This window comes from Archocentrus centrarchus, chromosome 13 (assembly GCF_007364275.1).
Source record: "Archocentrus centrarchus isolate MPI-CPG fArcCen1 chromosome 13, fArcCen1, whole genome shotgun sequence".
NCBI lineage: Eukaryota > Metazoa > Chordata > Actinopteri > Cichliformes > Cichlidae > Archocentrus > Archocentrus centrarchus.
This window is the reverse complement of record NC_044358.1, coordinates 36,506,929-36,534,064: the sequence shown is the minus strand read 5'-3', so window position 1 is coordinate 36,534,064 and position 27,136 is coordinate 36,506,929. Positions and strand designations below refer to the sequence as shown.

The 27,136-nt window shown below is 41.3% G+C and overlaps 2 protein-coding genes across 2 annotated transcripts; one reads left to right on the top strand and one right to left on the bottom strand.

Moving 5' to 3' along the window:
• Positions 1 to 254: 254 nt before the first annotated feature.
• LOC115791289 (von Willebrand factor A domain-containing protein 5A-like) lies at positions 255 to 17,381 on the bottom strand. Its single transcript, XM_030745487.1, has 9 exons — positions 17,366 to 17,381; positions 15,502 to 15,668; positions 15,304 to 15,418; positions 15,028 to 15,176; positions 14,851 to 14,939; positions 14,608 to 14,752; positions 1,182 to 1,327; positions 495 to 618; positions 255 to 396 (listed from the first exon to the last, which is right to left on the bottom strand). Exons 4-7 carry the CDS (start codon positions 15,166 to 15,168, stop codon positions 1,283 to 1,285), a joined length of 420 nt encoding a protein of 139 aa, XP_030601347.1. The 5' UTR covers positions 15,169 to 15,176; positions 15,304 to 15,418; positions 15,502 to 15,668; positions 17,366 to 17,381; the 3' UTR covers positions 255 to 396; positions 495 to 618; positions 1,182 to 1,282.
• Positions 17,382 to 18,737: 1,356 nt separating this feature from the next.
• LOC115791281 (serine/threonine-protein kinase pim-1-like) lies at positions 18,738 to 21,835 on the top strand. Its single transcript, XM_030745474.1, has 8 exons — positions 18,738 to 19,035; positions 19,384 to 19,770; positions 19,892 to 19,986; positions 20,409 to 20,456; positions 20,617 to 20,826; positions 20,932 to 21,112; positions 21,287 to 21,460; positions 21,548 to 21,835. Exons 1-8 carry the CDS (start codon positions 18,822 to 18,824, stop codon positions 21,637 to 21,639), a joined length of 1,401 nt encoding a protein of 466 aa, XP_030601334.1. The 5' UTR covers positions 18,738 to 18,821; the 3' UTR covers positions 21,640 to 21,835.
• Positions 21,836 to 27,136: the final 5,301 nt, after the last annotated feature.

Sequence of the window (27,136 nt, the reverse complement as noted above, 5' to 3'; positions counted from 1 at the left end):
ACGTAGATGGAAAACAGGCGGGCCGACAAGAATCGGAGAGAGGACAAATGTCCCACAGGTCCTCAGAGACACCAACACTTGGCTCATTCCAAGTATTTACTGCAATTTGAGCCCCCATGTCAGAATCAAGTTTTTCTTCTTCTTTTTCAAAATGAAAATAAAAAAACATATCTTTGTGTTTAATTGAAGTGAATTAAATGAAAATATGAAATAATTAAAACCATCAGACCAAACTTAATTAAAATTCCTTTTTAATCTAAAAGACATGGCTTGAAATGACATTTTGTTTCAAAATAGATCATGCCTTTTTCCAGATAATAATTAAGAAATCCCTCAGAGCCCCGGAGCAACCCAACAGCAGATTTCCAGCTTCCACACACTCTGTCACACACACTGCTAAAAACACAGAAAACAAACAATTATTAAAACAATGAATGCAGAAAAGCAGCTGTAGCCATAACAAAGTGTTTTTCAGTTATTTACATGGTTATTACCGTTCTGAGCACGGACCCATGAGGTAGCCTTCATAGCCAGAAGCTCCCACTCGTCCTTTGTGTCCATCTTGAAGCCATGAAGCCAGATCAGAGCCAAAATGGTGGCCCACACTTCGCTGTTGGCCTAATTCATCAAAAAACAAAAGACAATGAAATGAAACAGGCAGAACACACACACACGCACACAAACTCCCTCTAGAGCAGGATTACCCAAACTTGGCACACAGACCGCTTCCGGCCCCGCCCCTACTTCCAGTCCACAAATTGATGTCAAAAATAACGTACAATTTGATCCTTTAAGTTACGTTTTTGACATTTCGCCTTCCCCTCCAATTAAGGGGGTTAAGCAAAATGTAAAAATAAAAAAAGTTACTTAAAGGGTCAAATTGTGTTATTTTTGACATCAATACACGGACCGGAGGTAGGGGCGGGGCCTGATGCGGCCCGTGGGCCAGGAGTTTGGGCACCCCTGCTCTAAAGTAAGACACTGAAACACTTTCCCAAGAACAGTTGAGGAAAATAGGTGAGGAAAATACTTTTTTCTGCTTCTACTGACTTTATTTTCATTTGTTTTGTTTTTACATTTTTTGTTTCTATCACGTTATACATGAATAGTTACATTAAGTGCTATGAAATTTGTTTTATAATAACTCTTTTCTATTGTGACTGAAACTGACAAAACCCCACCATTGCAGGCTTTGACTTTTCCACCTCCTCGATGGTCTTTCCCAGCGCAGCAGCCAGAGCTGGATCAAGCAGCCAGCAGCCAGACGCCTGTTGGAGGGAGACTAACTGCAGCAAAGGGTCTCTGGGTGGCGGCCTGGGCACAGGGTCTGGAAAATCAAAGTTAAAATGACCACTTTATGGTGCTAGATGAGGAGACGTACAACAACTACCAGATAGATCAGTGTATAAATCACTCCAGCATAACATGTCTTCATGTTGCCTTTATGATTTTTACCACTTTCAAAAGGTCATTTCCAGGACTGGTTTTTAATTTAATTAACAAGTGTGTCTTGTCAAAAGTTCACAGACAACAATCACTGGAAGTGTTACTGAGCCTGTGCACTGATTTCCGGGGCATGGCCCGTCTATCTGCAGAGAGCTCTGTTGTCAGATGGAGTCAGTGTACAAAATATGTGGTACATCCGGTCTGTGGACCACTCCTGCTTGTGCTGTTATTGATAATAGCGTGCAAAAGGATGTGTCCCAATTCAGGGACTGCGTTCTTCTAAGGCCACATTTTAAGGCTGTCCCAATTCGAAGGCACCTCCAAATGATTATCAACAAATTAAATATATAACTAAGAGTGACTAACAATAAACGATTCATCACTTTCATGTTCAGCATATCAACACTGTGCACACTGTGGATAAATGTTCCACAGTGTCACCAATGAGTTCCTCTCCCGGTCCTTCTACAGCTCGTTAGAACCGGTTCTTTCACAGCGCTTGATGGTTTTTGTAATATATGAAGAAACTTCATGTCATGTTTTTACAGTATTAATCAATTATTGTTTGTTTTTATTTAGTTAAGTGGTCCCTGCCATAAAATAGATTAATGAAAGGTGGAACGGGGCTACTTGTTGTATATCAGCACTAACCCAGCACGTCATAACTGATGGTTTCAAACCAGAAATTCCACATCTTAACTTTGACAAGACACACGTGTTAAATTAAAAATTAAAAAAACATTCCAGGCAATGACCTCCTGAAGAAGATGATGCCGCATGTGTGCAAAGCATCAAGGCAAATTGATTTGAGGTCAAATTTAAAAGATCTTTCTGTTTGATATGTTTTCTCATTTCTTACATTTTCTTGGTTTGTTTGCTTTTTTGTGTAGTAACAATTCACTTTTTTTGACATAAATTACATTACAATAGTATCTGCAGCAAACAGTATCAGACTGATTTGAGATCAGATTATGAGGTTAAATTCATTTGCTGTGATGTTGCTGGCTTTGAAGATGTTTTTGTCTTGTATGTTTTCTCATTTCTCTTGTTTTTTCCATCTTGAACCTATAGGAACCCACAGTGACACCGTTGTCACATGTGTCACATGTCAAGGAAATTTCCTTGAATAAGTTTGTAGTTTAGTTTTTGAAATTCTGTGTAGATTTTCCTCAAAAGAAAAGGGTGTGTGGGCTCTTATGGGTTAAAAATGACAAAGCATTAAGCAAATAAAGACTGTTCTGGGTCTCTCTGGCTTCTCCATTTATGCACCCATTTTTCAGAACATAGCATTTAAACCAGGCACAATGGATGCAGTCTTTAAATACTGGACAAATAAGGGCATAGTTGTTAATAAAGATCTCTATATTAGTAATCATTTGGCCTCCTTCATGCAACTCCAATCAAAGTTCGGTCTTCCTTCAAGTCACTTTTTCAGATATTTGCAAGTTCGTAACTTTGTCAGACAGCATTTCCCCCACTTTGAAACTCTATCTGAGCCGCATAGTTTCTATGAGCTTATGAAAAAGCCCCCTACCTCCAAACATTTAATTTCTCATTTTGTCAATCTTTTTAGCTCGACCCCATGCTCAAAACATATTAAAGAGGCTTGGACTACTGATATACTAGGCGAAATTTCAGATGAACTGTGGGATAAGAGTCTGTCGAGAATCAAAACCTGCTCCATCAATTCCAGACTGCAGCTTATTCAATTTAAAGTTGTCCATCGCCTGCACTTCTCTAAAACCAAACTTAATAAACTATTTCCCTCTGTTTCTCCTACCTGTGATAGATGTAAATCAGATGATGGGACTCTGGGTCATCTGTTCTGTTCCTGCCCTAGGCTTGTGGACTTCTGGTGCAAGATATTTCAATTTTTTAGTAATGCTTATTGTTCTGTCCCTCACACTTGCAGTAAGATTTGTTTATTTGTTTTAATCCCAGTTGGTCAACATTTGAATTCTCTTTTATGTCACAAGAGGTCAGCCTTGCTACATTTGTTGTGTTTTTTGACTTTTGATTCTGAATAATAGTGCCATCTAATGGCTAATGGCCATAGGCAGCAAGCCAGGTCAGGGAAGCAGCCATGTCATGCTCATGCTTTCAAGGACAAAAGGGTCCTCATATCATCTGTGAGCCTTGGCAATTCATAATCTGTAAGTGTAGAACTGCACAATAGTTTATCGTATGTTAGGTAGCATTTTGCCTGTTTGATTGTAGTTTCTTTTATCATTCTGCTTATAGATCAGTTTCCCAGTTTAAGTAAGAACAAGCTAATGCTACTGTCTTTCAGTTCTGTCTACCCTAGTTTTGGCTAAAGGGCATATGAATGTTTACTTTGTAGTTTATTTGTGTAATGACTTGTGACAGTATGTTTAGGGATGTGAATTTGTTTTATGACAAACCACTTATGTACATCCTCGATTCTCCCTTTGTTACAGTTTTACAAGTAAAAATGGGTCTCAGTAAAGAACAGAAGACAACGTCACAGAGTCTCATCATTGCTGAATCCATTAATCGCTGTCTAGGTTAATTACATAACAGTTAACTGAGGGCAGAAGAGTAAAAAGATTATCTACACGTCAGGTGCAACACCAGAGACATTTGATCCAGCAACGCAGGATGTCACACACAAGGGACACGCCACCTCTCTCCCAGTTTGAAGTCAGGTCAGAGTGCCATTTGTCTGCTTCACGCCGGTCCAGCGGCTCAAATGTGAGTCAGGCTGCAGCACAAGCACGGGCCAACGCAGAAGCTGCCCGAACCAGAGCACAGTACGCCAAACGCCAAATAGACATGGAGGTCGAAAAGGCACACATTGAGGCAACACTAAACGCTCTGAAGCAGGAGGGTGAGGCTCAGGCAGCCCTTGCTGCAGCTCAAGTCTGGGAGGCTGCAGCTGAAGAAGCACTTCAATCGACTGAGGTCATGAATCCAGGCATCCCTGTTAGTACACCTCCTTCCATCGGACGAACACAGGAATATGTTAACACCCACTTTCACAACAGTCATGATGTTAAAGACAAAGAAAACATCAACACAGGACAACAGGCTGACTCAAGCAGCACCTGCAATCGGAACCTGAGCTCATTGCCAGCCTCTGCACATCCATGTGAGTGCTCTACGGATAGCACCAGAGGGCAGCCAAATTTGACATCCAACCACATCAGGTCAGACGAGCCACACCTCCAGCACAGACCACCACAGGCCCAACGAACTGAAATCTCAGACTTAGCAGCCTACCTGGCACGCCGTGATCTGCTCACAGCAGGTTTCAAAGTTTTTGACAACAAGCCAGAAACCTATCTGTCCTGGAAGTCTATGTTCTTTAATGCTACTGAAGGTCTCAACCTCAAAGCAAGCAAAGAGCTCGATTTACTCACCAAGTGGCTTGGTGGGGAGTCACTTCAACACACCATGAGGATCAGGGCAGTCCATGTGAACAATCCTGAGGCTGGTCTTCTGCGTCTCTGGCAACGGCTCGATAAGAATTATGGCTCTCCAGAGGTAATCGAGGCATCTCTGTTTAAGCGCCTAGAGAATTTCCCAAGGATTTCCAATAAGGACACTTACCTGTTGCAGGAGCTAGCAGATCTCCTTCTTGAGTTACAGTATGCGAAAAATGAGGGCTACTTGACAGGCCTTAGCTTCCTTGACACTTCAAAGGGAGTAAACCCAATAGTTGAAAAACTTCCTTACAGTCTCCAAGAGTCATGGGTCAGACAGGGGTCAAAATACAAAAAGGACAATGACGCTGTCTATCCACCCTTTTCCTATTTTGTCCAGTTTGTCAATGACCATGCAGAAATGAAAACGGATCCAAGCTTCATGTTGCAAGCTCACAACACACTATCCCCAAAGGTTGAAAAGACAGCAATAAGACAAGCACGATTCAGAGTTCCTGTTGCAGTAAGTAAAACCGACATTAACAAAACTGACAATGATGCTGTACCACTCCCTCTCAATCCAGACAAACAATGTCCCATACATCAGAAGCCACATTCACTTGCCAAATGCAGGGGCTTTAGGTTGAAAACATTAGATGAGAGGAAGAGGCTACTTAAAGAACACTCTATTTGTTACAAATGCTGCTCATCTACAAGTCACCAAGCAAAGGACTGTAAAGCCATTATCTATTGCTCCGAATGCAATAGCAGTGGTCACATTTCAGCCATGCATGGAGGATCACCACCCCCTGGTCACTCAAAGACTCTGATACAACACCACAGAGTCATGGTGGGGAGTCTGGCTCACCAAGCTCCACAATTAACTCATCCAGTTGTACAGAGATATGTGGCCCAGGCTTCCAAGGAAAGTCATGCTCAAAGATTTGCTTAGTCAATGTGTATCCCAGAGCATTCCCTGAAAAGAAAAGAAGGATGTATGCAATGTTAGACGACCAAAGCAATGTGTAACTGGCTAGGTCTGCCTTTTTTGATATTTTTGGTGTACAAGGTAGCGCACTCCCATACACTATAAAGACGTGCACTGGCTTATCCGACACAAAAGGGCACAGAGCTAAAGACTTTATCATTGAGCACATCAATGAAAAGGTGTCCATGCCATTGCCAACACTCACCGAATGCGACCAAATTCCAGCCAACAGAAGTGAGATACCTACTCCAGAGGCAGCCGCTGCTCACCCTCATCTGCGACCAATAGCATCACAGATACCATCACTAGATCTATCAACGGACATTCTTCTCCTCCTGGGGAGAGACATCATTCGAGCTCACAACGTCCGCAGTCAGGTAAATGGCCCTCACAATGCACCTTATGCTCAGTGCATGGATTTAGGGTGGGTAATCATAGGAGATGTTTGCCTCTCAGGGGCCCATAAACCCACTGTGAACTCTTTTAAGACAAATGTTCTCAGTAATGGCCGACACAGCTTTCTCTCTCCCTGTGAAAATGTGGTCCATATTAAAGAGAATTACACAGACAAACGCTCCCCCTCTAAAGATGCACAGTATGAACTAGGTAGACGTCTTTTCCAGCAAACTACAGACGATGAAAAGTTTGCATTCCCTGCAGAAGATGCGCTATTCTTGAACATTATGGACAAAGAATTTGCCAAAGATGAGGCAAATAACTGGGTGGCTCCACTCCCATTTCGTTTCCCAAGACGGCTTCTACCCAACAACAAGGAACAAGCTCTCAATCGTTTGATGTCACTCCGCAAAACACTGACAAAGAAAACTGTGATGAAAGAGCATTATGTTGAGTTCATGGAGAAAATCTTCAGGAAGGGTCATGCAGAATCTGCCCCTCCTCTTGCACCAGATCAAGAATGCTGGTATCTCCCGAGCTTTGGTATTTACCACCCTCAAAAGCCAGGCAAAATCAGAATAGTGTTCGATTCAAGTGCTCAGTGTAACAACGTGTCTCTCAATGATGTACTGCTTAAAGGGCCGGACCTCAACAACAGTCTTGTGGGCGTGCTGATCCGTTTCCGGTCTGACCCATATGCAGTGATGGCAGATGTGGAGCAAATGTTTCACAATTTTCTAGTCAGAGAAGATCACCGCAACTACCTTCGCTTCTTGTGGTTTAAAGATCACGATCTGGATGGAGAAGTGCAGGAGTTCAGAATGACGGTCCATGTATTTGGAAACTGCCCATCACCATCTGTTGCCATCTATGGGCTAAAGAGAACAGCTGTAGAGGGAGAGACTGAATATGGGAGCGATGTGAGGCAATTCATTGAACGTCACTTTTATGTAGATGACGGACTGAAGTCATTCTGTTCCCCAGATGAAGCCATCGATGTGCTGTGCAGAACTCAGAAAATGCTGGCACAGTCTAACATACGTCTGCACAAAATAACATCTAACAGTTCAACCATCACCGGCGCCTTCCCAAATGAAGACCTCGCAACTAGCATGCAGGACCTTGAATTGGGACAGACCTCACCACACATGCAGCGCACCTTAGGCTTGGGCTGGGACCTGTGTGCAGACCTGTTCAAATTCCAGGTAACAAGCGGTGAAAAGCCTTTCACCAAACGTGGTGTACTGTCAGTCATTAACAGTTTGTATGACCCCCTCGGCTTTGCTGCGCCTGTCATTATTGAAGGCAGAGCCATATTAAGAGACATTGCATCAGATGTGTGCGACTGGGACACTGAACTGCCAAAAGAAAAACAAGAACAGTGGCAAAGGTGGAAAGACTCTCTAAAACACTTGCAACAGCTTGAAATCCCCAGAATGTACACCTCGATTCCGCTGTCTGCCGCACAGAGGAAAGAGGTAAATGTTTTCTGTGATGCCTCCACTAAGGCAGTGGGTGCTGTTGCCTATCTCAAGCTCACAAATGCTGAAGGTCACAGTGAAGTGGGCTTTCTTCTTGGCAAGACAAGACTTGCTCCGAAACCAGACATCACTATACCAAGACTGGAGCTCTGTGCAGCAGTGCTGGCAGTAGAAGTGGCTGAATTAGTCCTGGAAGAGCTAGATATCAAAGTAGACCAGGTGAGCTTCTTCACAGACTCCAAGGTAGTGCTGGGATACATCTTTAATGAAAAGAGACGCTTTTATGTTTATGTCCATAACAGAGTCGAGCGCATTAAGCATTCTACACAAGCTCATCAGTGGCATTATGTGCCAACTCACTTAAACCCAGCTGACCATGCCACACGCGCATTATCTGCTCAGCAGCTGTCTCACTCCACATGGCTGAGTGGACCTGCATTTCTCACTGACTCCAACCAACGTCTGACACAGAAACAACCGTTTGGTCTCATTGACCCAGAGAATGACACTGAGCTGCGTCCAGAGGCAACAACATGTGCCACCACTCTGTCAAAAGATACGCTTGGAAGTGCACGGTTTGAAAGGTTTTCAAGCTGGAGTTTACTACTGAGGGCCATTGCCAGACTTCAGCACATCGCCGCATCCTTTAGACACAGTCCAGAGAACACATGTCAAGGGTGGCACAAGTGCAGTAGACATCTGGATGAAAACCAGCTTCACCAAGCCAAAGCCACCATCATTCGCACCGTCCAGAGAGAGCTCTATGCAGAGGACATCAAACATCTTAAAAGAGGTGAGCCCATTAAAAATTCAAGTCCACTCAGCAAATTGAGCCCATTTATTGACACAAATGGGGTTCTCAGAGTCGGTGGGAGGCTAAAAAGAGCACAGTTCACATCTAATGAAACGCATCCCATGCTCATCCCTGGGAAACATGACCTTACCCAGCTCATAATCCGACACTTTCATGTGAAGGTGAGCCATCAGGGCAGACACTTCACTGAAGGAGCAGTCAGAGCCGCAGGGTTTTGGATTGTAGGAGGTAAAAAAGCAGTGAGCAGCGCAATATTCAAATGTGTCACATGCCGCAGACTAAGAGGCAAACAGCAAGAACAAATCATGTCTGATTTGCCAGAAGACAGGTTCTCCATAGATCCACCATTCACGTCTGTGGGCCTTGATGTATTTGGCCCATGGCCTGTCACAGCCAGGAAAACAAGGGGAGGTCAAGCAGATGCGAAAAGGTGGGCAGTGATCTTTACGTGCATGAGCACACACGCCATTCACATCGAAATCATTGAATCAATGGACACATCATCTTTCATCAATGCATTGCACCATTTTTTCGCAATCAGGGGTGCTGCCAAGTTGCTCAGATCAGACTGTGGGACTAACTTTGTGGGCGCCCGTCGAGAACTGCAAATTGACAGGAACGGCTACAACAACAGCAAAATCGATGGCTTTCTTAAAGACAGTGGCTGTAAGTGGCAGTTTAATCCCCCACATGCATCGCATATGGCAGGCTCCTGGGAACGCATGATTGGAGTCACTCGTCGGATTCTTGATGCAATGCTGCTAGAACAAAGAAACACAAAGCTCACACATGAGGTGTTGGTGACATTCCTGGCCGAAGTCACAGCGATAGTAAATGCACGGCCACTCACAACTGTTTCTACAGACCCAGATAACCCAGTTATTCTCACTCCTGCCATGCTGCTTACCCAAAAGATTGGTGCACCACCCGCACTGCCTGGTCAGTTTGAAAGCCATGACCTGTTTAGAGCACAGTGGAGACGTGTGCAGTACTTGGCCAACATCTTCTGGGGGCGGTGGCAGAAAGAATATATCACTGGACTTCAGGATCGTCGCAAGTGGAGAGTGGTGAGACCAAATCTACAAACAGGGGATGTAGTCCTGCTGAAAGAGACGCTTGAGAACAGAAACAATTGGCCACTTGGTCTAATCACAAAGACTTTTCCCAGTGAAGATGGTCAAGTCAGAAAGATAGAGGTCAAGATTTTCCGTAAGGGCGAGCAAAGACGTTATGTGCGACCTATAACTGAAGTTGTTTTGTTGGTGTCTAAAGACAATGCTTGATTTTTACAGTTCCCTTTCTGCAGTGTTCTCAAGCTAGATAAATGGTGACACCTTATTGATGTCAGGTGGGGAGTGTTCTGTCCCTCACACTTGCAGTAAGGTTTATTTGTTTTAATCCCAGTTGGTCAACATTTGAATTCTCTTTTATGTCACAAGAGGTCAGCCTTGCTACATTTGTTGTGTTTTTTGACTTTTGATTCTGAATAATAGTGCCATCTAATGGCTAATGGCCATAGGCAGCAAGCCAGATCAGGGAAGCAGCCATGTCATGCTCATGCTTTCAAGGACAAAAGGGTCCTCATATCATCTGTGAGCCTTGGCAATTCATAATCTGTAAGTGTAGAACTGCACAATAGTTTATCGTATGTTAGGTAGCATTTTGCCTGTTTGATTGTAGTTTCTTTTATCATTCTGCTTATAGATCAGTTTCCCAGTTTAAGTAAGAACAAGCTAATGCTACTGTCTTTCAGTTCTGTCTACCCTAGTTTTGTTTTATGACAAACCACTTATGTACATCCTCGATTCTCCCTTTGTTACAGTTTTACAAGTAAAAATGGGTCTCAGTAAAGAACAGAAGACAACGTCACAGAGTCTCATCATTGCTGAATCCATTAATGTTTAGCTCGCTGTCTAGGTTAATTACATAACAGTTAACTGAGGGCAGAAGACTTATGGCAGACATCTGACCCCTGATAACCAGCTGATAATTTTGGGCTGTTCTGAATTTTCTCTTACTCTTCCTATGTCTACCCAGCAGGCTCTCATGTTTGCTTTGGTGGTTGCAAAGCGGGTTATACTAAGGGGATGGAAATCTCCTACCCCCCCTTGCTTCAAAAAATGGCTTAATGAGATGGTCTCCTGTATTTATCTCGAAGAGATTCGATACTCTCTGTCAGGCAGTCATCATAAATTTCTTGATGTCTGGGGTCCTTTTAATAGACATATACAAACTAGTGTGCAAAATTGATTATATATATATATATTTTTTTCCTCTCATCTTTATCGTTGGCTTGATTTCACCCTATATTAGTGCTGTGTTTTATGGTACACTGTTTGAATTGCATTAGTTTTTGTGCGACCTGTTGTCCCTTATGACTCTGTCCCGTGCTTAATTGCACACTTTGGTCCGACATGCATATTTTTATTCTCTGTAGTCAATATATCAACTGGCTGACACTGTTTTTTTTTTCTTTCCTTATTTGTTTGTTTTTTTTTGTTTTGTTTTGTTTAGTTTTTTCTGTCTGCTTTAGTTGTTAAATTCTGAGAAATTATAAATAAAGTATTTAAAAAAAAAAAAAAATGACAAAGCAAGAATATCATCAGGAATACTCTGCCCATGTAGGACTATTGAACATATTTACAAATACTGTAGTTGTTGCTTTTTAAGTATTTATTTATTTTTTTACTTACAGGAGACACATGCACCAAAACCAAGTCAGGGATAGAAGAGATACATATATACATACATATTGGTATGAAGTCAACGCTCAAGAATTATTTAATAAAACAAAAATTAATTGGTTTCTGATGTTTCTACTAATTAGTGGACGTGTCCTTAAGACCTGCGCTGACCAGCTGGCACCTGTGTTTACACTGATATTCAACCTCTCACTGAAACTGTGTGTGATTCCCACCTGCTTTAAAAAGTCCATCATAGTCCCTGTCCCAAAGAAACCACACCCCAGCAGCCCCAATGACTTCAGGCCCATAGCACTCACCTCTGTGGTGATGAAGTGTTTTGAGGGACTCATCAAGACATTCATCACCTCCTCACTGCCCACCACCCTCGACCCACTACAGTTTGCATACCGGCCAGACAGATCCACAGATGACGCCATATCCTTCTTCCTCCACAAGACCCTTTCGCACATAGACTCCGGTAAGGGGAACTATGTGAGAGTGCTGTTTGTAGATTACAGCTCAGCATTCAACACCATAGTTCCCTCCAGGCTGGTCTCTAAGCTGCTGGACCTGGGCCTGGGCCCATCCCTGTGCAGGTGGGTTCACAGCTTCCTGACCAGCAGACCACAGGTGGTACGAGTGGGTCACCTCACCTCACCTCATCCTCCCTCACCCTCAACACTGGATCCCCCCAGGGCTGTGTGCTCAGCCCTCTGCTGTACTCACTGTACACCCATGACTGCGAGGCCACGTCAGAGTCCAACGTCATCATCAAGTTTGCTGACGACACTGCTGTTGTGGGACTAATCTCTCACAATGAGGAGACAGCCTACAGGAGAGAGGTCTCCCGCCTGGAGAACTGGTGCCAGGAGAACCACCTCCTGCTCAACGTCAGCAAAACGAAGGAACTGATTGTGGACTTCAGCAGGAAGCAGCAGAGGGACTACCATCCACTTGTCATCAGTGGTGCTGAGGTGGAAAGAGTGGACACTTTCAAATACCTGGGAGTGACCATCTCACAGGACCTGTCCTGGACTCATCACATTAACATCACTGTGAAGAAGGCCAGACAGCGTCTCTACCTCCTCAGGCAGCTGAGAGACTTCAAGCTCACACTCAAGGTGCTCAGGAACTTTTACACCTGCACCATCGAGAGCATCATGCGTGGGAGCATCACCACCTGGATGGGAAACTGCACCAAGCAGGACTTCATGGCCCTAAAAAGGGTGGTTCGTTCAGCTGAACGGACCATCAGAACCACCCTCCCCAACCTGCAGGACATTTACACCAAGCAGTGCAGGCTGAGGGCCATGAAGGTCCTAAAACAGCCCAGCCACCCCGGACACTCTCTCTTCTCCCTGCTCCCATCAGGCCGGCGTTACCGCTGCCTGAGGGCTAAGACTGAAAGGTTGAAGAAGAGTTTTTACCCACAAGCCATCCGTCTGCTCAACTCTGAGCCCTAACTGGACCATTATTGCACAATGTTAATATTATAATATTCTATAATTCCATGTAAAAGTGTGTATAGTGTATAGTATATAGAGTATAGTGTGAATTACCTATTTTTATTCTTCTTATTTATATGTGCGTGTATATATGGTTGCAGGTACAAAATACATTTCACTGTGCATTGTACTGTGTATAACTGTGCATGTGACAAATAAACACTATCTTAATCTTAAAATCTTAAATCAAAATGTCATAAAGTTGTAAAAACTCTACTCTAGAAACTCTTTTAAAATGTACAGTACTAGGTACACCATGGAAACATGTTGGCTTATTCTGTATTTACATACATTTACTCTATTAATCAAAACCATACACAGTTTTTTTACCCAGCAGTCACTGGAGCTGAGCAACCTACAAGGGATTTTCAGATTAAAAGGATGGGAGATAAATACATTACAACAATATCTACAACAAACAGTATCAGCTAGACTTCTTACTGTGATTCACAAAGAGCAGTTTAAGAAATAGATTAAATTAGACTAATTTGAGCTCCAATTAGTTTGCCTTCATGATGCTCACCTTGAAGATGTTTTTGTTTTGTGTGTTACCATATTTCCCTCATTTAATTTTTTTCTTTAAATTTTGTACTGCAGGACCATCATAAGCAATACTCTGACTCTGCAGCTCTACTTAACATCTTTACAAATACCATAGTTGTTGCTGTTCATTTATTTATTTATTTTACTTACTGGATGAATTTCCAAAAAGACCTGATCAGGGATAAAATACAGATATATACACACATTAGTATGAGGTCAAGGATAAATACAATAAATACACTAAATATATGCTCATCTAAAAAATCAAATACAGTAATAACAATGGTTAATAAATGATTCATCACTTCATTTTCAACAAACTGAATTTAAAAACATACTCTGAGTTGACCAACTCTGAGATCAACAACTCTGAGTTTCCCGTTCCTGAACGGCTGATCAGAGTTGGTTCAATCATCTCTGAGTATGATCACCCTGAGTTAGCGCGTGCGTGAGGAAGGAAAGAAAGCCATCATCATTGGAGCTCTGATACCAGGATTCACCATGGCAACGGGTAAATAAAGAGCCGAGCCTCCTTTTTAAACCGATGGATGGAGGATCGCACGTGTCAGTGTGACGACTCACTTTAATCAGCCTGACCCACTCTGCCATCATCATAGACAGAATGAAAGTTTGTCATTTATTTTATAATGTCTGCTGTCATCATTTATTTACACAACTTGAATCTCCATCAGATGAAGCTGAATCCTAATTTCACATTTTTACATTTATAAAATCTCATTATTCAACTGCAGTCTGATGGGCAAAAGTGCAGGAGACAGAAAGTGAAGATAAAAATGTGGAGAAACAGCTCAGACTGAGTTTACTGACCGACCTGTGTGTTAGAGACTGAGACAGCAGCAGACCCCGGGGACGGAGCTGCCCTGAGGTCAGTTTTTATTTAATAAAAACTGTTTTTGCTGCAGTTTATGACAGTTTGATTTATGAACATTTAATTTTTAAATAAGAATTCAGTAAAAATGTAACCTATTGATGGAATAGCAGCCTCACTTTGTTCATTTTTTTTAACCTGAGAATTTCATTATTTCTGCCATTACTAGATTAAAAAGAGTAATGAGATTTACAGAGAAAGGACTTCAATGTTCCCAGTTTAACCATTTTTAATCTGATCTAAGATCAGCTTCACTGACAGATGATGGCTCTTGCAAAATTAATTGACACTTTCCTCAAGACGAAAGTGTCAATTTCGTCATCGTTTTTATCCTTTTAGGTGGTTTTAATTTAGTGTTAGCCCTAAGATAAGCTGGCGACCTGTACAGGGTGTACACTGCCTCTCGCCCTATAGCAGCATGGATGGGCTCGAACCCCCCTGTGACCCTGAAAAGGATGAGCAGAAGTGAATGTGTTACCTGTCTAGGCTGATTGGGAATGCAGGGCTGGCTGTAAATATGCTTGAGGGGCTGCAGGATCTCCGTTCCTCCCAGATTAGCCTCCATCTGCTCAACTTTCTTCAGAGCCTTCTTCATGGTCTGCTGGCTGTACTCCACACTCTTACTGCCATCACACAAACATGCACCAAAACACACATGCAGATAATTTACCAAAGACAGCGGAGACTTTCTTGAGCTGACTGATATGAGGGAGAGACTTACGGGAAGATGTGTTCATATCTGGACCCAAAACTGTAAATGTTGAAATAGCAGCCCATTGGTAAACTCTTCAACAGGAGCAGCAGAGTATCCTTAAGAGAAGAGGGAAAACATGGTGAGACCACTGTGTGAGAGGAACACTGAAAGACTTTTATGATTGTAATAAATTATTATGGATACCCTGGCACTGCGGATGCGAGTATTACTCATACTTCCAGATCGATCCATTAGGAACACAAACTCTCCACATGAAGCCAATGAAGACATCACAGACTGGGGGAACTCAGGGTACAGACTCACCATCACCACTGGATCACCCATCAGAGTGCCTGAAAAAGAAGAGGGACAGAAAAATTATGTGAATCTACAATATATTCAAATACATGTAGCTCACTGAAGGAGGATGATCATGGACCTTTTTAATCCAAATTACTAACTTCATGAGTTTTCACTGACCTGCCTCAGCAGAGGCCTGTCCTGCCTCCACCACAGCAGTGGGCTGGTGGGCGTCTTTGTAATAAATCAGCAGTTCAACATCTCTGTCAAACTTGTGTCCTGCAGCCAACTTGACCTGCAGACCACAAACACATTCATATTTAGTTCTCAGTAATCAGTAACAACCACACACAGCAGACACATCAGCGCTCTACCTACCGTGGCCTGGGTTTGATCAGTGCTGAGGTACTGGAGAGGGTCCAGGGAGCAGTTGGACTCTACTTTAGAGACTGGACGAGGAGAGGACACTCGGGCAGAGAAAGACAGACTGTAGGGCACCAGAGAGGCTGGAACAGAAGTCACCTGGACACCTGCACCTTCACTACCTGCACACAACATCAGGTTAGATGTTTCCAAAAAGACCTGATCAGGGATAAATTTAACTTTTGACTGGGAGACCCCAGTCAAAAGCGGCTACATTCAGCGGCTACAGGATGGTTTGGGTCAGACAGGCTCCTGGAAAAGGGCTGGAGTGGATTGCTTATATCAGCACTTACAGTTCTCCTATCTTTTACTCCCAGTCATTCCAGGGTAGATTCACCATCTCCAGAGACGACTCCAGCAGTAAAGTCTACCTACAGATGAGCAGTCTGAAGACTGCACACAGCAGTTTATTACTGTGCCCGATGTGACACACAGTAAGAGGAAGTAATAGGAGAGTCATACAAAAACTTCTTCCCTTAGTCATCACTACCATTGGTAACATACAGAGTCTTATATTGTAGCAGCTGTCCTAATGTGATTACTTCTTATTTGTAATTTCTTAAGTACTATTCCTGATAATTTAAGGTACTTTGGCAAAATACTCATCTTGTCCTGAGCCAGCAAAGCATGTCACAGGTCTTGCGTGCACAAAGATTTTTTTTTTATTTTTTTTTACAAAGGTTTACTTTTATTGTTAAATTACATGCAAGACATCATTCTAACAAACAGTATAATAAAAACAAGCAAGCAAACAACCAAACAAGCAAAAAACACTGCTGCTTTCACTTATTCTGTGTTCAAGGCAAAACAGTTTCCAATAAAAACTTGTCAGCCTGGATGAGTATTTCATGGATGGTGAGTATTTAGAAGCAAACACAGCACAGAAATGATTGCTAAGTGTAAAGTGTCATGGTCCTGGGCCGTCTGCCCAGCGTTTTGTGTTTAGTTTTATTTTCCCTGAGTTTTGTTATTTCCCAGTTTGTTTTGATACTTTTGTTCCATTTGTCCCTGTCTCCCCAGTCTTGTCTGTTTTGTCATTTTGTCTTGACCCTGACCTCCTGTGTTTTCATGTTGTTTTTCCTAGTGTTGTGACTAGTCTGCGTCTCTGTCCCTTGTCTGTGTGCCAGTCCCCCGTATGTAGTCTTTGTTCTACTTGAAGCACTGAATAAGTTTGAAAATTATACATTTTAGCCAGCATGAAAGAGGTCCACAGGTCCACTTCACCATAGATGCACTCCAGAACAAAATCCACCAGACTCGGCAGAAACTCTCATCACTCTTACCTCACACCATCGTAGAAGAAGTTTTTACATTTGTGGACAAAGCCCAGCTCGCACAACACATCAAAGGCAAGGAAAGACAACTCCATAAATTTCAAACCAAGACATACCATTCATCTGTTAACAAACAGGAAGACACCATAAGCAATGGTAACCAAGAGAAGTGGGTGAAGAACCTATCACACAGGGTCCTCACCAAACCAGAAGAAAATGTGCTAGCCAAAGGACTCAATTTTGCTATAGCCCCACAACAGCTTCCCATAGTAGACATCATCACAGCAACAGAAACCGCTATAAGAAACAACAAACTATTTCAACTTGAAGCAGAACAGATCAGGATGAAAGGTTCAGCCACCCTCTCCAGTGCAAGACTTCCTCCATCCAACCTCACCATTCAAGAGAAGAAGGCCATCACAGCCCTAAGTAAGGATTAAAACACCACCATACTGCCAGCTGACAAGGGGAGATGCACGGTTGTTCTGAATTCATCTGATCACCACAACAAAATCACTACACTCCTCAGTGACAACAATACTTACGAGGTCTTGAGACGTGATCCCACAAGCAACTACAAGAAAAAAGTCATCTGCTGCCTGCAACAACTTGAAAAGGAAAGCGCCATTGAAACCTCAGTGTGCTCATGTTTACACTAGCTTGTGAAGTGTTGTGTGTTCAGATGTGTGCGTGCGCGCTCTCGCACGTATCCTGCATGACTGTGTGCGCGCGCACGTGTCCTGCATGACCGCGTGTGTGTGTGTATCTTATATGACAGTGTGTGTGCTGTATGAACTGTATGGCAAACTTACTGGGTGCAGAAAGAGAAGAGAAAACGTGTGTAAAGTGAGAGAGAAAATGAAACGGTGCAAACAGTTTTCATTATTACAAAGTGACAAACGTAAAAAACAAACAAAAACAACATGATAACAAAACAACAATGCGCTATGCTGAGTGATGAACCTGTAGAAAAATGGAGTGATGAAGATTTGGAAAAAGGCGTTGTTGTGTACACAGATCACCTGTTAGATCAGTACAGCCATAGCGTGGTTTTCTGGTCACGGTAAAGCTGTCCGTTCACGTTAAACTTATCCACCGGGATGACAGCTCGGGAGTCTCCAGATCGGGATTTTTCACGACTTTTCCAGATCGACAACTGCTGCTGGCTAAACTCCACAGACTCACGGAGAGTCTGAAACTCCTTTTGGAGAATTTCCACAATGGAAAGGGGAGCGTCGAAATCGGACAGTTTCTTGTCTATGGAGTCCAAAATATCCACTATATCGCTGGTATGTGGAGAAGCCGCCTCTGGGGAATCTTTAGGGCGACTGCTCTTGGTGAACGGAGCTCCTTTGTTGCCGGAGGGAGTCGGAGTCTTGTCTGGTTTACCCATGAAAACTCGCTCGAAACACTCGTCAATATATATCTGCAGACTGTCCACGCACTCTTGCCGCCCTCCAGTGCGCTTCAGTTAGTGACTATCTAGCTAATATAAATTTTATAACATTTAAAGCTGTCTATAACTAAGCTGGCGAAAAATATTAACTAGAATATTTAACAATCAATGGCTTCCGCCCTTGCTTGATACTGCCGAGATTCGCGTTGAAGTCTCGCGTTACTACAACATAGTCTCGGTGCTTATTTTTTTACTGAGGTACATCACCATGGTAATTTGTACTGGCAGTCAGTCCGTCTTTTTTTTTTTTTTTTTTTAAGTCTTTATTAACCATTCTCAGAGCATTAACATAATACAAACAAAAAATAAAGGAAGAAAAAATAAACAATAAATAAATAAAAGGATAAATTAATGTCCGTCAGTTCATCAGTCAGTCACTGACAGAATGTCACGACGTCACAAACTTGTAACAAAATATCAAACGAGGCAGAATTCTTTGTTCTGGTTCCGGAGTCTATTAAGTACAACTGCAAACTCAGACAGAGAGACAAAAGCTTGAATCGATATTCTGAAATTGTCGAGATTCAGGAGATACAAAAACCAAGATGTTTAAAAAGTGTATCAAAGTTGATTTAAAGGGCATCGCTGAGCTGCCCAATCCTTCCATGAACTCGGCTGAAGACTGCATGGTCAGAGGACAAAAACGGAAGGTCTCGGACGATGACGAGGGCTGTTTTAGACCAGCAAAGGAAATTAAACTTTTTCACCACGTGCTCAATGATGAGGAGCAAGCATCGTCCTCCGTGGAAAAAAGTAAAGGTAGGCTCATTTACTGAGAAAGCATTAGATTAAATGTACAGATGGACATCTAGGTTTCAGATATTTGTATCTGTCTAGTTTGGACTATTGCAATAGCAGAAGATTGTTCCAACAGGAACTCACTGGACCAAAGCAGATTTAATTTACTTACACTAAAAATATATATATATATATAAAATCAGAGAAGTTACTGAGGCATTCTGTTTTTCGGTAAAATGGTGTAACAAATTTATTCTTGTAGAAAATGTATTTGACCAATGTATACTCATTTAGAATTTGATGCCTTCTAAATGCCTCCAGTCCTGATGTTGAGCCCCTTTCTCACCACTGTATTGTTGTCATTTACAGATCCAAAACCCAAGAGGTTTGTAAAGCAGCTCAAATTTGAAGTAAGGAGCGTCGTTCAGTTGCGTGATCCTTCCATGAACTGGGTTGAAGACGCATGCATGGTCAGAGGACAAAAAAGGAAGGTCTCGGACGATGAAGAGGACTGTCTTAGACCAGCAAAGAAAATGAAACTTTTTGACCACGTGCTCAATGATGAGGAGCACGTTGAGGAGGAAGATAAGTGCATGTTTTCCACTGAAATTTCAGAGAGCTCCACTGATTCAAAAGAAAAGGTGTGCAAGAGGAAAGCCACAGGTGATGGAAAAGCATCACCAGCAAAGAAACAGAAGAGCCTGGACCAGGAGGAGAGCAAATGCAGCGCCGAAGAATTAGAGGCTGCAAAAATCTGTAAGTAGAAAGCAACTTTGCTTCTATGTTAAGGTGAAGAATATAATTAATATTTAGGGTACAGGATAGAATAATTTCTGTTATAGCTGTACTAAAATAAAATCTGTGTCTGTCTGTTCAGGTGAATTTAAAGCCAAGTACGTGGAGCTGCACAAGCTTGGAAAAGGAGGGTGTGGAACAGTGTTTGCCGGCTACAGGAAAGAAGACAATTTTCCAGTAAGTATTTTCAGGTATTCTCAGATATAAGAGCACATGACTGCATAGATTCTGTCCTTTCAGTGTTTTTATTTTTCATGCTAAAATGTCCACGTCTTGTTGCATGATTGTGAAATGTTCAGTCGAAGCTGACTCTAAAAGGGTGTCAGTCCCCACAGTCCCATGTTAAAATGTCTGACTTTACAGTGGATATAAATGTGTTTACAGCCTCGTACAAAACAAATAACTGTTTTGGTTTATCTAATTTCCACCTCTATCACAGCTGTACAGGTAGTTCATTTTTATACAATTTAAAGTTTGTTAAATTTTCATATTCTTGAGGCTGTGGCTGCGTTCACTGAGTGAAATGTAAATTAATATTAGTGAGGTAGAAATCTGGAGCTTTAAATGCTAACCAATGCCCTGTTTGTTGTGTCTTTTAGGTCGCTATCAAACACATTCCAGAGATGAATGTCCCCTGCAAAGTAAAGGTAAGTATGCAATGCTTAAATCTCAATCAATCAATCAATCAAATATACTTTATTGTCCCCACAGGAAAATTTGACTTGGACATCGTACAAAAAATCTATTATACATCTTTGCGCTGTGGAACGTCTGTTCCTCATCATCCACTTTGTTGCCATTTTTCAGGCTGAGAACGGGAAGCAAATCCCCATGGAAGTGGCTGCTATGCTCAAAGTTGCAGCTGGAACACCAGGATCATCAGCTACCGTGTCCTTGCTGGACTGGTTCGATTTGCGCAAGGAGCTGATCCTGGTGATGGAGAGACCTGTCCCTGCTGTGGACTTAGATAAATACATAGAGGAATATGCAGATACTATAACAGAGGAGACAGCCAAGGTAAGTTTCCTGGAAGAGCCTTATACTGTACAGCATTGAATCAAAGCACAGAGTATAACAGAAATGTTAATGCACTGACTAATCGTAATTTATCATCTTTCCCAGGTCATTCTAAAACAACTGATTGAGGCGGCAAAAGAACTCGAGGATAAAAACGTCTTTCACCGGGACATCAAGACTGACAACATTCTGATTGAGACCGGCTCCGATGTGCCTCGTGTTCGCCTCATTGACTTTGGAGTGAGCTGCTTTTGTAATGAACGCTCACGTTACACCGTTTTTTCTGGTAAGATATTTTGTTCCTGCTCTTCACAGATGCACCAATCTGGGCCTTTTTGTTTTTCACTCCTTAAAAATGCATATAATGCCAACATACTGTAAGCTTTCATTCTTATATCAGAACAAGAGTTGAAATAAGGGCCAACCTAACAAAAGAAATTGTAATTGTGTATGTTTTTAGGCACACCTGCTTACTCCCCTCCAGAGTGGATGATCCACGAGTACTATAGGCCTGGACCCACCACAGTGTGGCAGCTGGGAGCCGTGTTGTATAGAACAGTCCATGCAGGAGCCTTCTTTGATATACTATATGTCCTTGAAGGGAGCTTAGAAATTAGCGAGAGGCTGTCTGAAAGTAAGAAAAGTTCACACTTCAACATTCACTTTTCACTTGGATCACTGGAACTGTTGTCTTCATCTCTCTCTTCTTCTTTCATTGCAGACTGCCAGGATTTCTTGAAAATGTGTTTCAACCTGGACCCCAAAAGACGCCCGAAACTGAAGGACCTCCTGCGTCATCGATGGTTCAGATGAACTGTCACACACACACTCACACACAAAATGCTTTTAACAGAAAAAAGATTGATGCTATTTAATTGGACTATTCTAAATTTCACTCACATTGCCCAGTAGCAGTGAAAAGTTGAAACTTTTGACTGCTACTTTACATCAATCTTTATTTTCCGTCCTGGAACTCCTGTAACTCCCCAGCCATCCAGGGAAAGGGGGATCTCTCTTTGAATTGCCTTTCCCTTCTTCCTATCAGTCAGGGGAGTTTTTCCTCGTCTTCAGAGAGAGCTTGGGCTGGTCAGGAGATCCATCAAGTTATTCTACTGATTAATAATGTTATTTGATTATTAATAACCAGAAATCAGAATACTTGTTATAAACTTAAATAAAAAAAATTGATCTCATTTGAGGATTCTTTTATTACATTTTTTTAAAACTCATGGTGTATTTTGAGCTATTTACTGGCTGCAAAGGGATTGACACATGTAGGAAAACTGAGAAAGTATGAGAATTAAAACTCAGTAGTAACGCACACAGTAATAAACAGCTGTGTCCTCAGGCTGCAGATTCTCCTGCAAATTAACAACTGCTTGTGAAGACTGAAGAGTATGCAATATTAAACGAGAAGAAGAAAAGAAGACAGAACATACACAAGCTTGAACAGCCTGGACGTACAGCAGTGTATATAAGGGACGGTTCGGATTTGCCTGATCACTGGAGTATTACAATTGATGCAACAGAATACATTTTGGAATATATATATATAATATATGTGCGTCACTACACAGTGATACAAACCACTGACAGACCTGCACAAATACTCAGCAACTAGCAACACACAACCATGTGTGCTATAATTATGAATAGTAAGAGACAGTCTTCTCTTATTTTGACAGCTGCTGACAGTCAGACTCTGAATGAATGTGAAAAAGGCCTGGAGAATGCCACAAATTGAACTGTACCCCCTCTGAATGGTCTGAGTCAGACAGGCAGGTCTGAAGGGACTGGGATGAGATGCTGCTATCACTTATGCTCACATTTATTACTGTCTCTCTACACTGACCCTTACCCATGAACATGACAGATTCATTTTTCCATACAATGAATATTTCTAGTATACATGTGCATTACTTTTCTTTCTCAGAGGAGGAGTCAAGGTAAAGTTTTTCAGTCTCACCTCTAATTACCTGACTGCTGAAAACAGAGGGCACACAGTGTAACATGATGGACTGCAGGGCAGGACTGCTGCTTCTAATGCTCAGCTGGACAGGTGAAGACTAACTGATCTTACTTTGTGACTGAAGTTGTTTTATCATCTGTACAAAACCCTGCTGTACTCACTTGGGTCTACAGTAAGCATTAAGTGTATTTGATATTATTTATTGATTGATTTATTTAAAGAACCTGGACATCTCCACTAGATTAATGTAATCAGAATAAACTGTAAAATGATATAACAGCAAGATGTCTGAACACCACTGATGTACATCATGTAAGTTATATTTCACGATAAAAAGCAATAGTAAAAAAGATGAGTAATGACATCTAAATATTCTTTTTCCTTACAAACATTTCACCATATTTACCAGAATAATAAAATATGCTTGAATAACAGTTGAAGCATAAATTCTAACAAAATCATTTACATCATCAACTGAATGAGCTGCATAAATATGACATTCATTATGACGTTCTCAAGAACTGTGGAAATAATAATTGTTCCCTGATTCTAACAATGGAAGTCAAAACTTCCTCTTTCAGTATTATTTTTAGTAAAACCAAATTCAGCATTAACACTCTTATAGATGCAGTAAAACGGTTTATGAAACATTTGTTTTCACCAAGTATTTGTAACTTCAAACTTTACATATGGAGCAGCTACTCAACAGGTTGCATCAGACAGCCTGCAGGAAAAGGACCAGAGTGGCTTTGTGCTGAGATATACTGAAGACTCAGCTTACAAAGATTCATTAAAAGGACAAATTCAGTATCAGCTCAGACACTTCCAGCAACACAGTGACTCTTACTGGGGAAAAACATGTTAACAGTGGAGATCACTGCTATGTATTATGTGCCATAGGCATACAATAACACACCTCAAAGAACACCCTCAGAGCCTGAGCACTTAAATTAAGCCACTAGAGGAGGAGCCCTCAGACCACCAATAGTTTAAAGGAAAAACTGAAAGTTTTTTTTTCTTTTATAATTAAGCCACTTTTAAATAAATCCAAGCTTCTTAACATTTTAGATCAATTTCCAAACTCACCTTTTAAAGGGGGTACCAACCAATCTTTAGCCTTTCTGTTTGTAAAGACAATTAAAAAAAATTCTTATAAGCATTGCACAACACAGAATCTGGGCCCCTCAAAGTAACCACTAACTGTATTAACCACTAACTTGAATGTTATTGTGAGGTTTTTGCTGAACACAACCCTTGTCAAAATGGCCACCCCATGGCTTGAGGTGCATGGAGATAAACAAAATGAGAGGTGACTCAATTATCCAGAGCTCTGTCTTTCTTTTACTTAGCGATTATACAAAAAACACAGTGAAACACAGTGACGTCAAACACACACCTAAATAACTCCAGACCACAAAAAAAAACCCCTAAAACCTCCTCTATTTATAGATTACCTTCCTTATAACTACAGGGGAGTCATTCCCAAAGATATTTAATATTATGTACACAATATCTCATAAGATACCTGTATTAAACCCTAAAATGAATAACATGAGCATCCTACCAAAACTAGCGCAAATCTAAATAATAATAGAAAGCATTTTAACAAAATCCCCATGGCAAAATAACCCCCTTCCCTGCCTTCCATATCCCATGGTTCAGTCCAATCCGTTGATTAAGAATGGAAGTCAGGTGGCGTATCCTCATGTGCGCTTCATGAAAACACCACCCCCCACCAATCAGAAATGGACCTCGGAAGAAACAAGGGTTAATAACTGCCATAACTAATTACTTTAAAACCATCAACACCTTAAATACATTTAAATTAGGGGTGGGACTCGATTAAAAAAATTAATCGAATTAATTACAAGCTTTGTAATTAATTAATCGAAATTAATCGCATTTTAATCGCATTTCAATATTTGACATGAGAAATATTAATTTAAGTTTAGTTGATGAATGAATCAATATACATAAGCTTAAACTTCAAAATTGTGTTTATTTTCCCACCAGTCTACTACACAGACCAATGAAGGGTGGAAGTGCTCCTGTGATAAGCAAACTCCTGAAATTAAAGTTAAGCATCATAACTGGATAGTTTTATTCAACATTAATGTCTCACCAGGGTTATTATAGTTAACGAAAACGAACGAAATAACGAAAACTGAAATTGAAAAAACATTGTCGTTAACTGAAATAAATAAAAACTATAATTAAAAGGAAAAAACGATAACTAATTAAAACTGAATTGTGAGTTTACAAAACTAACTGAAATTATCGATAAACTGACTTTCATTTACTTGTTTTTTGGGGTTTTTTTTTTAAGCCTTGTGGATTGATATGAAATCATTGTTTCCGCTCTCCGAGTTTAAGCTGGGAGCGCCACAGGACAACTGTGTGAGTGCGCATGTGCGTGCGCTCACCGCGCTGGTCCGCAAAGTAATGGCTGCGGTCTGCCGAGAAAGCGGCAGAGTCCTGTATGGAGGTTCTTTGAGTACAAACACCTGCACACGACCACAAGGTAATTAACACACACAATCCAGCTACACAAGCATAAATGCGGACATGAGGTCGGCAACTTCTGTAGGTTGTGTACAGAGGCCGCAAAGACCCTGCAGGTTTAATTAGCGAGCATCTAACCAAGCTAGCTCCAAAACAGAAGCAGCTTCAGGTGGTGAGAACATCAGGATGCAGATGGATTTGAGCTTTGACTCCTTCAAAGAGTTTGTTTTTGTTTAACACCACATGTAGGCGTTATTAATCTGCTGCACTGATGCTGAACTTTATTGTGGAGTTTATTGTAGAATTTATTGAGTTTGGGAGTTCATGTTTTTCTTTGTTTCTCCCTGTTGATCTTCATGTGTGTCCTTAATATTACACAAATTTAGCATGTCTTGTGAACAGTTGGTTGTTGACTATATTTCTTTAAACTGTATCTTTTGTCAAGTTTTCATTACACAATAGTCACTTTTGCGCCTTGAATCTTGCACCTGATCAGGTATGAAAATACTAAAACTAATACTGAAACTAACTGAAACTAAGCATGAAACCAAAAATAAAAACTAATAAAAACGAGCAAAACCACTCTGAAAACTAATTAAAACTAACTGAATTAGAGAAAAAAAGTAAAAACTAACTAAAACTTAACTATAATGTAAAATCCAAAACTATTATAACCCTGTGTCTCACTTAATATAGTTGGAAATTAATCATTCGCTCAGCTGTATTCCTTGATGTTGAAATGTGTTATGCTTGTTTTAACAGCTTATTTTGAATTAAAGACTTAAATTAAACCACAAAAAGGAGAAAAAGTTCGTTCTCCGTTTAACAGCTGCTTTTACACAGCTGTGCTTCACACTCACGGTTGCTAGGCGACATGAGCTACGCAGAGGTGACGGCAGCTGATATGAAGGCTAGCCGCTCACTTCCGGCCTTTGTGGTGTTCGTGGGCTGCGAAAGACGTGGGCCGGGTCCTTCGCAGGATGCGGCCCCTAATTTGGACATTGTGCGTCGATATAATCTGTATGCCGGGAACTCGCGCACTGAGAAACGTTCCACGGTGCAAAGTGCGATTAAAATGCGTTAAAATTTTTAACGCGTTAATTTCCCCATAATTAATTAATCGAAATTAACGCGTTAAAGTCCCAGCCCTAATTTAGAGCTGATGTTTTTTCAGTGTTTCTTTAATTTATTTTAGCAGTGTATATAACTGTAAGTTACATTAGTTAGAAAGTCATATTTGCATCATTCATTTCATTCCTCCCAGAATTTTAAGCTCTTAAGTGGAAACTCATACTAATACACAGCAATAAGTACAGCCACAAAAATACTCCTCCCAACAGCATTTAGTGGCAGAACTATCATGGTGGCTTTTTAATAATCTGAATAATCCTATAATATTCTGAACTCTTGGCTCTTCAAATGTAGCCAATAATTGCAGGTTGGGTTGCAGTATGTTAGGAAATAAAGTAAGAATATTAATTAAATAAATTACAGCAGTATAATAATCCATGCAATCTAGTTTGTATAACTGAGTTAAAATGATATCTGACAGCATGGAATTAATGCAGTTCAACTTTTTTAAAATAAATAATTGGTATTTAAACATGTTCTTATGTTGAATAACTGCACTGAGTGTATGCAGTGGATCCAAGAGCATTACATGGGTTGCTTTGTAATAAAGTCAGCTCAAAGTTATGTTTTATGGGGGGGGGCTTTCTTATCACACACTGAGTAGAGACAGAGTAAAATCCTTTGCAGTAGTTTGGAGTGCTGGCTGAAGTGGAATAAAGCAGCTCAGTAGGTCTGCCTGATTAGAAATGTTCTAGTCTACAGGTGATC

Bases quoted from the DNA above. Each gene is read 5' to 3' on its own strand.
- LOC115791289 (XM_030745487.1), bottom strand. From the start codon at position 15,168: ATGGGTGATCCAGTGGTGATGGTGAGTCTGTACCCTGAGTTCCCCCAG. The intron at 14,940-15,027 runs GTATCCATAATA...TCTTCTCTTAAG, and splicing joins CTCGCATCCGCAGTGCCAGG to GATACTCTGCTGCTCCTGTT. The intron at 14,753-14,850 runs GTAAGTCTCTCC...GTGTGATGGCAG, and splicing joins AGATATGAACACATCTTCCC to TAAGAGTGTGGAGTACAGCC.
- LOC115791281 (XM_030745474.1), top strand. From the start codon at position 18,822: ATGTTTAAAAAGTGTATCAAAGTTGATTTAAAGGGCATCGCTGAGCTG. The intron at 19,771-19,891 runs GTAAGTAGAAAG...CTGTCTGTTCAG, and splicing joins ATTAGAGGCTGCAAAAATCT to GTGAATTTAAAGCCAAGTAC. The intron at 21,461-21,547 runs GTAAGAAAAGTT...CTTTCATTGCAG, and splicing joins TAGCGAGAGGCTGTCTGAAA to ACTGCCAGGATTTCTTGAAA.